Here is a 14,381-nt window from a genome sequence, read left to right on the forward strand (position 1 = left end):
ACAAAAGGCATTGCTCATGCGTTTTACATTGCTTGTCCCTTGGCGATTGAAAGTAGGCAATGCATAAAGAAGGAGAACAAGAATAAATGGTAGATGGTATTGTAAAATATGTGCTAAAAGTTCCCATGGATGTGATAATAGATATCTACTCACTAACAAATGCAAGATCAAATTGCTTCGACTTGGGTTATTGCTTTTGAAGAAGCATACCAAGAAGTTATGGGTGTTACTGCAAAGGAATTACACAATCAAACATGAAGAAGAAGCTAGTGTCAAGTTTGTAAACATTGTACAAAAAGTCATTTTCAATAAATACATATTATATTCCAAGTGAACGCAGAGACTCATAATGCTGAACTGAGGGTCAAGATACTATAATTAAAATTAAAAAAAGTGTTTTTTCATCTTAAAAAAAACAAAAAAAAAAAGAATTTGTCAGAATCAGTATAGTAAGCTCTATTTTTTTCAGTCAAATCGTAAGCCTATAATAGAGAGCTAACCAAGCTACTAGATATTTATCACTGACAATTTTTAAAAGTATTATTTTATATAGCATATTTTTAATAAGTTTATTTTTCTTTATTTATAGTAGAATAATTAAGGCTTGAATCATTGGAATTTACTTAAATGTAATGTTCTATGTCCCAATATACTTCACTTTCAAATGATGTTTAATTTTTTTTAAATGTTCTCTTGATTTAAAGTTTTCTTAAACACAATTATTTCTCAAATGATCACATCAATAAACACCTCACTAATGTTGAAAAACTCGATCATTTTTAATTATCATCACATCAATAAGAACTCCACAAATTGTTCAAATCATTGCAAAATGTTTGCTTGATAGAGGATTTCAAGAATTTCATGCTTATATTGTATAAGCAACTGTAGCATCAACATTACAAAATTTAAATTTTAGCATTTTGTACTCTGGAAATATATTGGTCAAATATGTTACATATAGGAATGGAAAAATGTTTTAAGAGCTATTTCTACGGTAACACCTACTGTCACCATCCCAGAAACACCATGGAGCACAGGATTTCACTTGCTATTTCCAGTAAATAAGCTCTATGAACTCTTCCATGCCTCAAGCATTTTCATGGTTGCAGATGCATATACCTGCTCGCTTGGCCTCCCCTCTTTCTTATGTGACCGACTTTTTAAAAAGAATATGTTATCATAAATTTATAAAAAAAAATGCTCTTCCCCTCAGAAAAGAGAATTGTGTCTCATAAAATTCTTTCAGCAACTACAAAATCCTCAGAGGCTACATCTGGAAGGCCACCCCAAAAATTGCAAGACAAACAAGGTAAAAAAGCAAATAACAGTGTACTCTTCTTATGCATATAACAAGCTCAAAAATCACAAATAATTACTCAGTTGCAAATATAGGACCGTTCGGTAATTATTCATAAAAGAAGCAAATTTTGTCCAAAAATAAATTATTATTCCATTTTATTATTCTCTAGTTGGTCCTGCTTAAGGTTATAGAGCTTGCAAAAGGTACAAGTCAGAGTATGAACTGTTGCCAAGATGAGAACAAAAAGCTATATACAAGAAAAAGATGGAACTAAGCTCAGTTGAAATAAAAAATAAGGAAACACATACCACTAGTTATTAGTGACTGGATACTCTGATCACACTACAATTCCAGGATCAATGCCTGAAAATAAATCTCCAAACAATACATCACAAATGTCATATCAATCGCATCAGGAAAGCATCAAGCATCTACTGGTTCTCCAGACAAGTATCAAAATGTAGTTAACTGGAGCACGGCAACACTTACCCAACTGCTTTTATTGATCTCAAGGATTTGGTTGTATCTGAGCAATATTTGCATGTTCTATAGAGTATTTGATCTCTGCTTCAATTTTACAATCAGAAAACTGGCAATTAATGTGAGCGAAGTTCATTCAGTTATTAAATATACTATTGCACATCTAGAAGAAAATTAAAAAGCCAAGGACACAAGCTCCAACGAGTAGCAGAAGTTTTGACAGCATGGCTTCCTGCTCTTGTTCTCGAGTCATATGATGCTGCTGAAATCCATGGGGGTGACCATGATGGAATGGATTGGAAAATCCATACTGAAACCCAGGAGCTGCACCATACCCAACACCCTCTGGAAAACCATGCATTTGGAAGCCAAAGAGAGATGGAAATAAGCCAAAGCCTGCAGAGAATGTAAAATTCCCAAACCGAGGTGCTGCCATTGGTGCAGGAGCACCCCCCATAAAGCCAAATGGCTGATGTTGGTATTGATTAGGGCCTGGAGAAGGAGCTGTTTCTGGGCGGTGACCAGCAGGCCTGTTGGGAATATTTACACCAGGCGTAGTTTTTGATCTTGGATCTGGGGCACCTACTTTTCCTCGTCCGTACAAGGGAACAATCTTGCTCTCTTCCACCAAAGCCTTACAAACAGGACACTCTTGGCATTTTGAATGTCCATAAAGCCACTTGTACAGACAAGGCCAACAGAAAAGGTGACCACACATCGTTACAATTGGATCCTGTGCCAATTCAAGACAAATATTGCACTCAAAGTTTCCGGCATCACCATTGCTGCTGCTGCCTGAGGAAAAACTTGAACTGCGTTGTGATGATGATTGGAAAGAGGAACCCTCATCCATCTCCTAAGTCCAGGTAAACCCACTATAATTCACTACAACACTACAATTATTCTCTCAAAAAGCCAAATTCTGAAACCTGAAAAAAGAAATAAAATAAATATATGATTCTGGGCCAATGAAAACAACCTTTTACTCAAAGAAAATATAAAATTAAAGCAATCCAAACCCAATTCAAAAACTCACTACAGCATTACAATATTTCTCTCCAAAAGCTTTGATTTGAATCCTGGAAACATAAATTCTTACAAGGCAATGAGACCAATTCACTTACGCAAAGAAATAAAAATGTGTAAGATTGAAATCAAAATGGACTCAAAACATCACTATAATAATATTACAATACTGCACTCAGAAAGCCTAAATTTGGACCATGACAAGGAAACTTGGCAGGCAATGAAAACAACCGATTACTCAACTAAAAGAAATTTAGAAACTATTGGACAGTTGCATGTTAATCCAGTGATTTAACAAATTAATTACTTAAAACTGCAATTTAATTTCTAACCAAAAAATGTTTTTGAAACAATGAAAAGTAATAATAATATATACTTACCATATATTCTGCATCACTTTTGTCAAATTAAACAATCTTTAGAAGATAGTTTTAATTTTACATATAACTTTAACAAATTATAAATAATAGAATGCAATTTTCTTTTCAACAATAAAATTATTTGTTTTGAAGAAGCAAACTTCACGATGTGAAACCCTGGCACCAACATTCCAACAAATAAGTGCCTCTCCAATCCCTATTTTGGCGCACCTGCACCCTATAAAGATGTTTCTACAATCCTATTCCTATTATTATTACTTCCTGATCCTGATATGATGCAAAACAAATACAGTTTTAAAAGAAACTTTTCTTAATCATTCACTACAGCAGTATCGAAACCATATCCAAATATGTAAATTTCAGACCAAAATGAGGAGCCCCGGCAAGACATGTGATTCAGAAGCAGCTGGAAAATAATTGAACTACTCGAACAGTGGAGGAAAAAGAATTCTAAACCCACTTCAAAATTCACCACACCAATACAGTAATTTTATCTCAAATTCTAAATTCCAAACAGAAACTGGGAAATGCAGCAAAGACACATTCCAGAATCATAAATAAAATATGGTAATTGTATTTCAAATTCTAAATTCAAAACAGAAACTAGGAAATCTAGCAAGGACACATTCCAGAATCATGAAGAACAATGCGTTTAAGGCAATCCGATACCCACCTCACAACTAGCTACAGAACTCTAACAGCTCGTAACATTAGCCTCAACGCCTGAGAGTGCAAACCCAGCAACACAAAACCAGTTTAGGCCAATGTAATCAACGACGCACAATCCCGCGGCAAATCTAAACAAAGATCAAATTCAAAGGTTGGATTTTTAGTACATACAAATGATTGAGAAATTAACCCAATCTAGAAAATCAAGAATTATATGCGCTTTGAGCTCAGGAGATACAATAATAAATAAATATTTTGACAAATCTAATATATATCAAAATTATCCAAATTCACGAGATCGAAAAGTAATCAGATAAAAGGAAGAAAAGAAATACCCAGCAAAATAATGACCCAGATTCAATGTAGACAGGTTAATTTACCCAAATCGACAAAAAGAACCAAATCCAATTTTAAAAACGGTGGAAATCGTCCAATCAAGCCCAATTCGTCTGCAACCCCAATCAAAGATTTGAAGCCCACTAAAATGAAACCCTAATTCCCCTGTTTTCAGAAACTACAGATCATACATTCCCAAATTCATCAAATAAAAAGCAAGAAAACTCGCAAGAATTCGTAGAATTAAACAAACCCAACACCTCTGTGTTTTACTTTAAGCCAGTTAGATTTTACAATCACAGACAAGTCATTGCAGGGATTTGATTTTTCGTTGGCATACCTGCAGATGTTTGAGTCGTTGCGCGTCTCTAACGTGTGACGTTCAAAGAAAACTAAATGGAATAGATAAAAATATGAATATTGAAAATTTATTGGGAAATTATATTATTTATTTAGGAGGAAAGAAACGAAGATTCTAGAGAGTAGACATCTTCCACGTTGTTTCATAGGCCATTGCATGGGGCCAACTATAATAATTTTTAATTTTCTCGATAATGCTTTATTAATTATTATTTTTTTGTTGTTGTCATTAAGTTTAGAAGTCCTTTTCTCCATAAATGCCTAGGTTAATTAAACAAATAATTAATGAAATTAAATGAGGTCAAAATGATGTAAGAGATGTCATGAATCAATTTGTCTTAATATTAGATGATTATTTTAGATTCTACAAATTGTGTGTTTAACTCTTATTTAGATCCACGCATATCAAGTTGATCTCGACAAGTGCAAAAAAAGATTTGGTGAATAGACCTAAACTTATCCTTCTAGACACCACACATGTTCAGGTGGCTTGGATGATGTAATGTTTAGTATAGTGGACATGGTAGAAGTTGGTATAGTGGAGAGGTTACTTCATTGTCATTTGGTTTGTCTCTTTAGGTAACAAAAGACAAATGTGAGCAAGAATGGGGCATATATTGACGGATTGAAGACCTAAGCTTTAGTTTTTTGAGAGTTGTATTTATACCACATTAACAGTGGTAAGAGAAGGTTGAAAGCTTATGTAGTCTATAAAAGGGTGCATAAGAATAGAACATGTAAAAATTAAACAAACTCATTCATTCGTAAACACATCTTATATCATAACTCAACATAGACTCAAAATATCATAATATGGTATATAATTGTTTATAACCCATATTATATATCCTTGATACAATCTTCTTTATATATACATATCATTCTTTACTTGTAGTGTTTTCCTCTTATTTCCTATTACATCTATGTTGCATCTTTATCTTTTCCTATCTTCTACTCATATATGTATATAATTATGTAGTGGAAGGTATCCATTCCTCTTGATATGCTTTTGGAGATGCTAGAAGTTGGTTAGATGTGTTGCACTTGACTCAAAATAGCTTTAGCTTGCTCTATTTTGTAGGGATTTTTTCTACCCATGACCAACCTTTGGCACCCTTGTGGGTTTTCGTCATTGGCCTCCATTAGGCCACCCTTTTGAGTTGCCAACCCAAGGAGAGATGTATGACTATATCTTGCCAACAAATAATAATTAGTAATAAAGTTGTTGTTTAGATAGGTCATAAAGTTTTCATTATCAATTCAAAAGGTGATGTTGGCAAGTGGACAAATGTTCTCTAAAGTAGTTATATGTTCAAGGAAAAGGGTAGGGGAACATTTGGAGCCTCTCTCAATATCCCTATCACCGAATCAAACTATAACCTAGAATACATGTGAGATCAAGTAAAAAATGGTTTGTTGTGTCTGAATTTGGGGTAATGGCTACAAGAGTGAGTTATCCTAGGGTTTATTTGACATTTGTTAATGTTATCTCTACGAGTAACAATGTAATAAAAGGTATTGAGTGAGCAACAATAAATCATTATGTTGCTACTCCTTTAACACCAAGGAGACAAATATGAATTTAGCCACTAGAAATAGAAAGGGATTTGAGGATTCACCCCTAAAGGGTCAAATTTCCTTAGTAGCTAGAGGGCATTAAAAATGACATTTGGTAAGGTTGTTCCTGCGTGTTGATTCAAAAGTGTTTTTGCAACTATTTTAGAAGGGGTTTTGAAGGATGTAGCAACCTATGTGAATGTGATCTCTAAGCATATCATTGAATACAATTAATTAGGAAGCCTTTTTTCAAGACAACTTTAAAAAGAGGGTAATTTTTTAGAAAATATTCCAATATTCGAATTGGGGAAAGAATTAACTAAGAAAGCCAAACATTGTGTAGATTATGGATTAATATGTATGTCAAATTATCTATGGTCATATGTTAGATCTTCATATATTTGTAACAAAAAATTGGCAACCTTTAATGTTTGAAGTTATTGCTATTTATCTTTGTGCTTAAAGCTTTTTATCATTTATTATGAATTAAAGCTTGGAAAAGAGTTTATTCTTGTTGAAGATCTATGGGTTTTAGAAAAATATTGTCTATGTGTAAAGTCGTTCTTCCCTAATTTTAATGCTCTAGCAAAAAAAATTATAGTTTTACTAGTATGGGTATGGTTACCTTGAATCTTCCTTTGCATTTTTTGTTACCTTCCTCTTTGTAGAGCATTGGTAATTCCCTAGGTAAGTTTATTTCAATATCTTATTAACAATCTTTTTATTGCCACCCTACCTTTACTTGTATCCTTGTAGATCTAGATTGATCAAAGGGTATTCTAGTAGAACTATGGCTTAAAGTGGATAGCAGTATTTGGAAGTAACAACTACTTTATGAAAGGTTGGCTTTTAGATATTGAAAATGTTATAGAATTGGACATTTGTTGGACTTGTGTTTGAAAAAAAGAAGATAAATGGTTTAACATTTTTGTGGTATAATGCTAGAAGAACTTATTCCAATCAAACTTGTTGAGAGCCATATGGAAGAGGCTCCTTCAACCAAAGGTATGAACTCCTTAAGGAGGCTTCAATGAGTTTTTTGTTCCATATAAAAAAAGACCTAGATTTGTTAATGAATTCCTCCTCTTTACACCCTTTATTCTTGGGCTTAGCAGCTTCTAAAGTCCTTACTAGAAGTATTGAATTTACATCTCTTTAATCTTTTTTTTTTTTTTTAAATAATGCTTGGTAAACTTTTTAATGTGACCAGTGACGCTGGCATGACACGCCCTCCAGCTCCACGTGAAACGCGTTTGACTCGGAGCTATGAACCGGTGAGGCCATAATCGGGGGACCTCATCCCCACAATTCACTTGTTCAAACCTGCGAGCACAACGACCCAGCGAAGACACAAGGCATGCGAGCACAATGGCCCAGCAGGGGTTTGAACCTTGGTGGCCGCTTCACCAACAAAGTGTTTTAACCGCGACACTACATGTCTGAAGACACGTCTCTTTAATCTTGATAGAAGTCATAAATTTCTTTTTTTTAAGTAATAAACAAAGAGAAAATGCTTTCAATATAATCTTTTAGAAACATACAAACAATTATTCTTCTATCAAAATTAATTGTTTTGTGAATGTAGAGATCAAACGTTTTAATGGAAGCTATGAAACATTGTTTAGTTTAATTAAGTAACTTGTTTTAGCATAGCTATATCCACTTTGAAAGACTCATTGCCTCCTTAGAGCTTACCTTGATTTTTTAGATTGTAAGGCAAACCTCTTGGAAAAATTTAGTGTTCTTTTTATTATTATTTTTATATTTCTTCTACATAATCAATAGAAAGGAAATGAATAAATATCTTCTAATGAAGTTGCAAGAATAAAGCATAATGTATGGATTATTAATTTAATGAATTGAATATATTTTCAGGAAGACAATCTATTATATACAATTATAAACAACTCAAATCAATTATATAGTATTAGAATTAAATATAACCAAAGAAACTAAAATAAATTCCATGATTACAAATAGAGTTTCTTTAGATGGGAGCAAGGTTTATTCTTGTTGGCAGTAATATTCTTAACTTCCAAGATCTAGGAACTTTCCTCTTTTTTGTGATCTTGAATCAATGTAAGTCTCTGAAGCAAGATAGGAAAAGGTTTACAAGTTAGATAAGGAATACTAGAATAAGATTATGGTTGGTAATGGTTAGATATAAGCTAAATAAATTATACAAGAATATTTGGTTTCAAAATAGTGTGTCTTTTATAGTGGCCTATGTCAAAATTATTGCTTAAAAATATAGATTTGTGAAAATAAAAAAAAAAGTAATATATTTTTAGAAACCTCATCCTTTTGGAATAAAAAATAAGATTAATGGATCACAGTTGGACAAGTTTAAGCTAAGAATTGAATGAAACTTACTTTTTTGGGTTAAATGATGTGTAGATAAATAGAAAGTTAATTAGTTCTATTGAGTTCATTTTTTTAATAAGTAAATATTTTATCTTAAAGAGCATGTGTTTGTCATGGCAACAAGTGGTGAACTTGAAATTGAGGCTAGAAAATGGGGTTTTAGGTCAAACATAAAAACAAACAATTAATATATGATAAATGATATGTATGATTAGGCATACAAGGAGTCCTAAGAGGTTGACACAAGGTGTATTGCTTTGGAGGCATTGATCGAATACTATATTTTTTTAATTTCATATCATGCATGTTAGAAATGAAGGTAAACAACTATAATATGGATATTTGAATTTTATGTTGCAAATTTGAAATTTATTCTACATGACACCAATGGAGATTTAAGGTAATGTAAATTAGCAACAATAAATAAATTAACAAGTATAAGAGATTTAAACAACATGGTATTTATGTAGAGAAAACTCTTTCAAATAAAGAACTCCACCAAAATAGAGGCCAAATCTTTATTATCATGAAATAAGAATGCACTATAATCACTTCCTTATTTCCCACATCCAAACTAACAAAACTTGTGTACCTGTGAAACCTCACACTTTGCTACCTTCTTAAGCAACTAGATAATAATCATAAATTAAATTCTTATCAATAGCTAAATTATATGGTGTCTAAACTTGGGCAAAAAATCATGCTTCAATTTTGTGAAAAATTTCAACATGCTCTAGACCAAGACTCTTGTTGTATAGCTTCTTCAACTTTATCCTTCCCATCCATAAATTCATCAAGTTTGTTTGCTTGTAACTCCACATTCTCTTCTATAAATGCTTCATTATCATCTTTTTTCAAAGGTTTTATCTTAGATTCTATTTTTCATTAGTGATTTAGTCACAAACCAAAAAGATAAGGACTGAATGTTGATTGGATTTCAAGGGAGTTGATTTGTTTGCCCTTTTTTGTGAGTTGAATTATTGAAATTAGAGTAAAGTGCTGAAAATGAAGATAAAAACACAAAAACAATGAGCTACAGATGTCAGATTGAGACACACACCTAGATCTGAGGATTATAAGCAAATTCAGATCTGATCCTTGAAAAATCTCCAAAAATGTCAGGACCAGAATGCCCATCTCTCTGGTCCTCCTAACTTTTCGCACACCAAAAGGGGTTGATTCGTCTTTGCAAATAATCTTGATTCTAAAGATTGGAGCTCCATACCTATTTCCTGCACACATAAAGAAAGGGAAATAGGTTGGGAATAGGGGTTTTCCTAAGTCAAACCCCTGTTTGGGAATTAACCATGAAATAGAGATAAAAGATAAATGAATTGTTGTAATTGACTATTCTCCTTCTGAGGGAGATGTTGAATAATGATCGAAAACCAAATGACATACCTCTTTGTGAAGCTTTGTTTGTCTTCACACACAATTAGGGTTTCATGAAGTCTTTGACAAAATACGATGTAAATATCCACTTCAATGCTTCAATCTTGACTTTGTTGTTGCTCCTAGGCTTGAAGGAAGACTTATTACTTGCTCAATTGCTTGAATTATTGAATGAATGCTTGAATTTCTTGATGTCATGTATGTTTATTTATGCCTTCTTATGTCAAATGAGAGGGGGAAGTCTCCTTTTATAAATGCTCGTCAAAAAAATTGCTAATTTTTTGACATGAGCTGACACAAAACTAGGAATCCTGCTCAAATTTGAAATAGCAAAAAGGGTTTGAAATAGGGTCCAATTAGGGAGGACCAAAGTGTGGCGCGGACTAGGACGTGGCGCTCTGGTCTTGCCCCAATTTAGGGCTAGGACAAGATGCCATATTGATGTAAAAGTAAAAAATGTAGTCATACTTGAGTGATATGAGTAGAATCATGTCCTAGTCATGCCTAGGGGTGCAAACGCTAAGGTAGGGACCCAAATGCAGTCAAAATTGTATAGGGGTGCAATTTTATGACGCTACATAAACTTACTACAATGACACAAAATGGAATACCAAAAGTGAGGGAAATCACTCTAGGGGTTATATCCAGAGTAATGTTACCATCTCCATCTCTTTTTGTCTTGGTATTTGGATCATATGCATGTGTACAAGATAGGATTAATTATATGCTTTGTATAATTAGTTGAAATTTTTCTACACATGCCAATGTAGATCTTGCTATAATATTTGATATGATAGTTTATGAATCTACAAAGGTTATTTGGTGAAATTCACCTAAGTCTATATGGCCTAAATATGTGTTTGAAATGCCTTGGACAAAAGATGCAATCTTTGATGCCTTAGTTACACATGTTGGAATTTGTACTTCAATATTGTTGGTAGTTTGTCATGTTTATCAACCATCTTTCAAGGCGATAGTTTGTTAAGATTATGAATCATCTTGAAAGATAAAAGAATTCATAATTAATTCAAATAATACATTATAATGCATTCAATTATTACATTTTGAGTTTACTAGGTTATTTTAGGTTTTTAGGTTCCGAGATGATATGTGAACTTGGAACTAAGCTCCAATGTGGACAAAAATATATAATTTTGACAAGTGATGATTTTAATGTTATTGTTAAAAAATTGGATAGGCAAACAAAATTAGAATCTAGGAACTGGAGAAAAGGTTCTTCAAATCTCCAAAATCTAATAATTTTCTTTAAATTTTTCAAATTTTAAGCTTATGAAGGGGTTAGGTTTATGTAGGAGGCTAGGAATTTGGTAGCTAGACTTAATTTCAAACCATATTATGTTCAAAATTTTCTTTTTATGTACTAGGATCCAAGTGCTGGACCAAAAATTGGAGCTTGAAACCCAAGGTTCAATGTTCAAACTTAAGTTTGAAGCTTGTAGTAATTAAGGTTCTATAAATTTTCTCCAAGGAGGTTGGGGATTAGATTGAAATAAGAACTTGGTTTCAATTTCCTTGCAAAGACTAAGTTCCATGATGTTTAAAGATTTCCCTTTTCATTTATGTGGGCTTCAGAGACAGACATGCCTAAGGACTTGGAACTTAAGGTACCAAGTTTGAATTAAAGTTTGAACCCCGTGATTTAAAAACATTGGCAAGTTTGTTTTGGCAATAATTGGGGATTTTATGAAGGTCAATACTTGGAAAAAAGGTTCTAAGTTAAAATTTTGGTTTCATCTCCACTATATGACAAAATTTACTTTGTTCAAATTATCCCCTTTTATATTCTAGAATGTGTGATGGATTTGGGTTCGAGAATAAATTCTAATGTGCAATATTTCTTCTAACGTTTCCAAACCCAACCCAAATGGGTAGTATACTTGCAACCATCACAAGTATTCAAGAAATTGGAGGCATATAAATGTGCATATTTAAAAATAAATACTAGGTTGAATAAAATATTAAAACATGACCACCAATTTTTAATAGAATCTTAGTTTATTCATTCACTAACATTAGAATAAATTTAAACCAATCATAACAAACCATAGATTAAAAAAAACATAAAATAAAATGGACCTAAAACAATCAATGGAAACATATGAACAAACAATATATGCATAAATATTAATAAAAATCGGGATAAAACTAATTGAATCTAACAAATGATTGAATGAGTAAGAAAAAATTAAATTGGTTTGAAAAAAGGATTGGGGAAATGGATGAGTGTGGATAATGGAGAAATTCATAGACCTCATGATCCCTTGAGTGTGAATCCAAGTGAAGGACACAACAAAAAATGAAAAATTTGTTGAAGAATGCAAAAAAAAAATTATCCTTTAATTACCCTAAGCTCAAATTCACAAGCGTCAAAATGCAAGGTGAGAGAAAAAATTGATACATAAACCCTATCAACTTATCACATGCTCACAATTAATGGATAATTTCATGTGGGAATTTGGGTTCAAAAGGAACTAAGGACTTAGAACCAAGTCTAGGAGTTCCAAGGTTCCCCAAACTTGTGAAAATCTAACAAAGAAACATACAAAAGTTAAAATGCGATAAAAAATAAAGTGTGAAGCAAAAGGCAAGAAGGACTTGAAACCTATAACTAAGTTCCAATGTTTGTGACCCCCCTAAAAGTCAAACTTTTGGCTTTACTATAGGAGTGAGTATTTCTAAGGAAATAAGAATTGGTTCCAAGGTCCATAAAGACCCAAAAACTTAGAAAGGTAAAAAAACTGAGGTTCCATCTTTTAAACCATCAAATCTATGTCAAGAGCAAAGCCCACATCATGAAATTAAGAAAAAATCCAATATGAATCAAGATCAAGTTACCAAAGAATCTCTCATAGATGGCATCAAAGATAATGCAATATTTGACTGAGATCCTATCTATGATCAATAAATCCAAGATGATCCACTCATCCACCTTTATACCATCCATGATAAAAAAAAAATTAAAACTAATCCTATCCATGCTCCAAAAATCTTCATTTCCCAAGATGAGACACTTGACAACCTTAGATACATGAATAATAAAATAAATGAAATAGATCACATCAACATACCAAATGATGAAGTGACAAAAAGCATTAACAATGAGAAAGCCTCAACATCTTATCAACTCAGATCATCCACTTTTGTCAAAATAATATTTCTTGCGGGAGAGAGAATAACAAACATTTGATGGTTCTCAATAATACAAATATGGGTTGGCATTTTGTTTCCAAAATAAAAATTATCCCATCACAACTAGAATCCATCAAAGCTTACATATCAAGGAAAAGGATTAGGCTTGCATGAACAAGGCATTTTAGAACTAGTGTCCTCTTGTCCAAATCTTGGATAGCAAGGTTTTAACTATTCCTTGATCAATAAATCTAATGGTGTTAGTGGCACATTAATTATATTGGAGGCAACATAATCCAATGCAAACATCAAAATATGGGCCACGTGTATTTCTTATCATAAGGTTGTTGTCAGCATTCCTTCCATGCATGACACTAACCATCTCTCCCAAATCCTTAAAATCGCTAGTTGCGATAAAAAAAATTCTTAGAAAGCAAAAGATCATAATCAAATACAAAAATCTAATGAATCCAAAAATCAAGTGGACACATGAGGTGAAAGTGGATCCTAAAGAAAATTGGATCAACAAAAGAAAATAATCCAAATTCAATAGTCAATCAAAATGTACAACCACTAAAAATAAAATAATTTGTATCCTTCAAAATGGTCATCAATCCCACCACATAATATGTATAAAAAAATTGATCCCAACCACAATCCTAATTGAAAATAAAAACTCCATCATCCACCGTCCCAAATTTGGAAAACCATCCACATCTAGAATCCTCCATCACAATCCAACATTTTGCTTAAAATCAAAAAATACCAACCCTTAAATATGCCACATCCTAGCAGCAATGCTTTATCGTAAGGACTTTATTAGCACTCTATCACAATGTGTGCATTCAGATAAGGCCAACTATATTATAAACAAGAATCACAACTACATATGTGGGTTGTAGTCAACTAAACTAATCTTGACAAGGCAACTCCTTCATGTAGGTCACTGTTGACATACCATGACACAAGCATATAATTTGGAAACATTAAATGGAACAAAATAGTTGATGATCATTTTAACAACAATCCCATTCATAAAATACCAAAAAATATTAAAAAAAAGAAAAAGAAATAATAAAAGAAAGATTGCCCCTACTACAAATCATTTCTATGGTACCTTAGAGTAGATGCAGTGGTGAAAACCTATTTGTAGATGTCATGTCTGACAAATAAAAATAAAAGAAAAAATGAAAAGAAATAATTCATCCAACAACGAAAACCATTGTTATAGCACTTTGGACAAGTGCCATGATGAAAACATGACAAAGAAGCATCATGCGTAAAATAAATTATCTATTTTGTACCATTACACTTGGGGGTAATTTGTCTCATCCATCATTTATTTTTTCATGAAATCACCATCC

The 14,381-nt window shown here is 32.6% G+C and overlaps 1 protein-coding gene across 3 annotated transcripts; it reads right to left on the bottom strand.

Moving 5' to 3' along the window:
* Positions 1 to 1,555: 1,555 nt before the first annotated feature.
* Positions 1,556 to 4,666, bottom strand: LOC131046855 (uncharacterized). 3 transcript variants are annotated; one of them, XM_057980644.2, is made up of 3 exons: positions 4,535 to 4,666; positions 3,863 to 3,986; positions 1,556 to 2,712 (listed from the first exon to the last, which is right to left on the bottom strand). In XM_057980644.2, the coding sequence occupies exon 3, from the start codon at positions 2,634 to 2,636 to the stop codon at positions 1,947 to 1,949; it is 690 nt and encodes a 229-aa protein (XP_057836627.1). In that variant the 5' UTR covers positions 2,637 to 2,712; positions 3,863 to 3,986; positions 4,535 to 4,666; the 3' UTR covers positions 1,556 to 1,946. The 3 variants fall into 3 exon arrangements, with proteins under 3 accessions (XP_057836627.1, XP_057836630.1, XP_057836629.1); XM_057980647.2 differs by having other exon boundaries at positions 4,239 to 4,542; XM_057980646.2 differs by lacking the exon at positions 4,535 to 4,666 and adding an exon at positions 4,194 to 4,513.
* Positions 4,667 to 14,381: the final 9,715 nt, after the last annotated feature.

The sequence above is a fragment of the Cryptomeria japonica genome, chromosome 4 (genome assembly GCF_030272615.1).
Source record: "Cryptomeria japonica chromosome 4, Sugi_1.0, whole genome shotgun sequence".
NCBI lineage: Eukaryota > Viridiplantae > Streptophyta > Pinopsida > Cupressales > Cupressaceae > Cryptomeria > Cryptomeria japonica.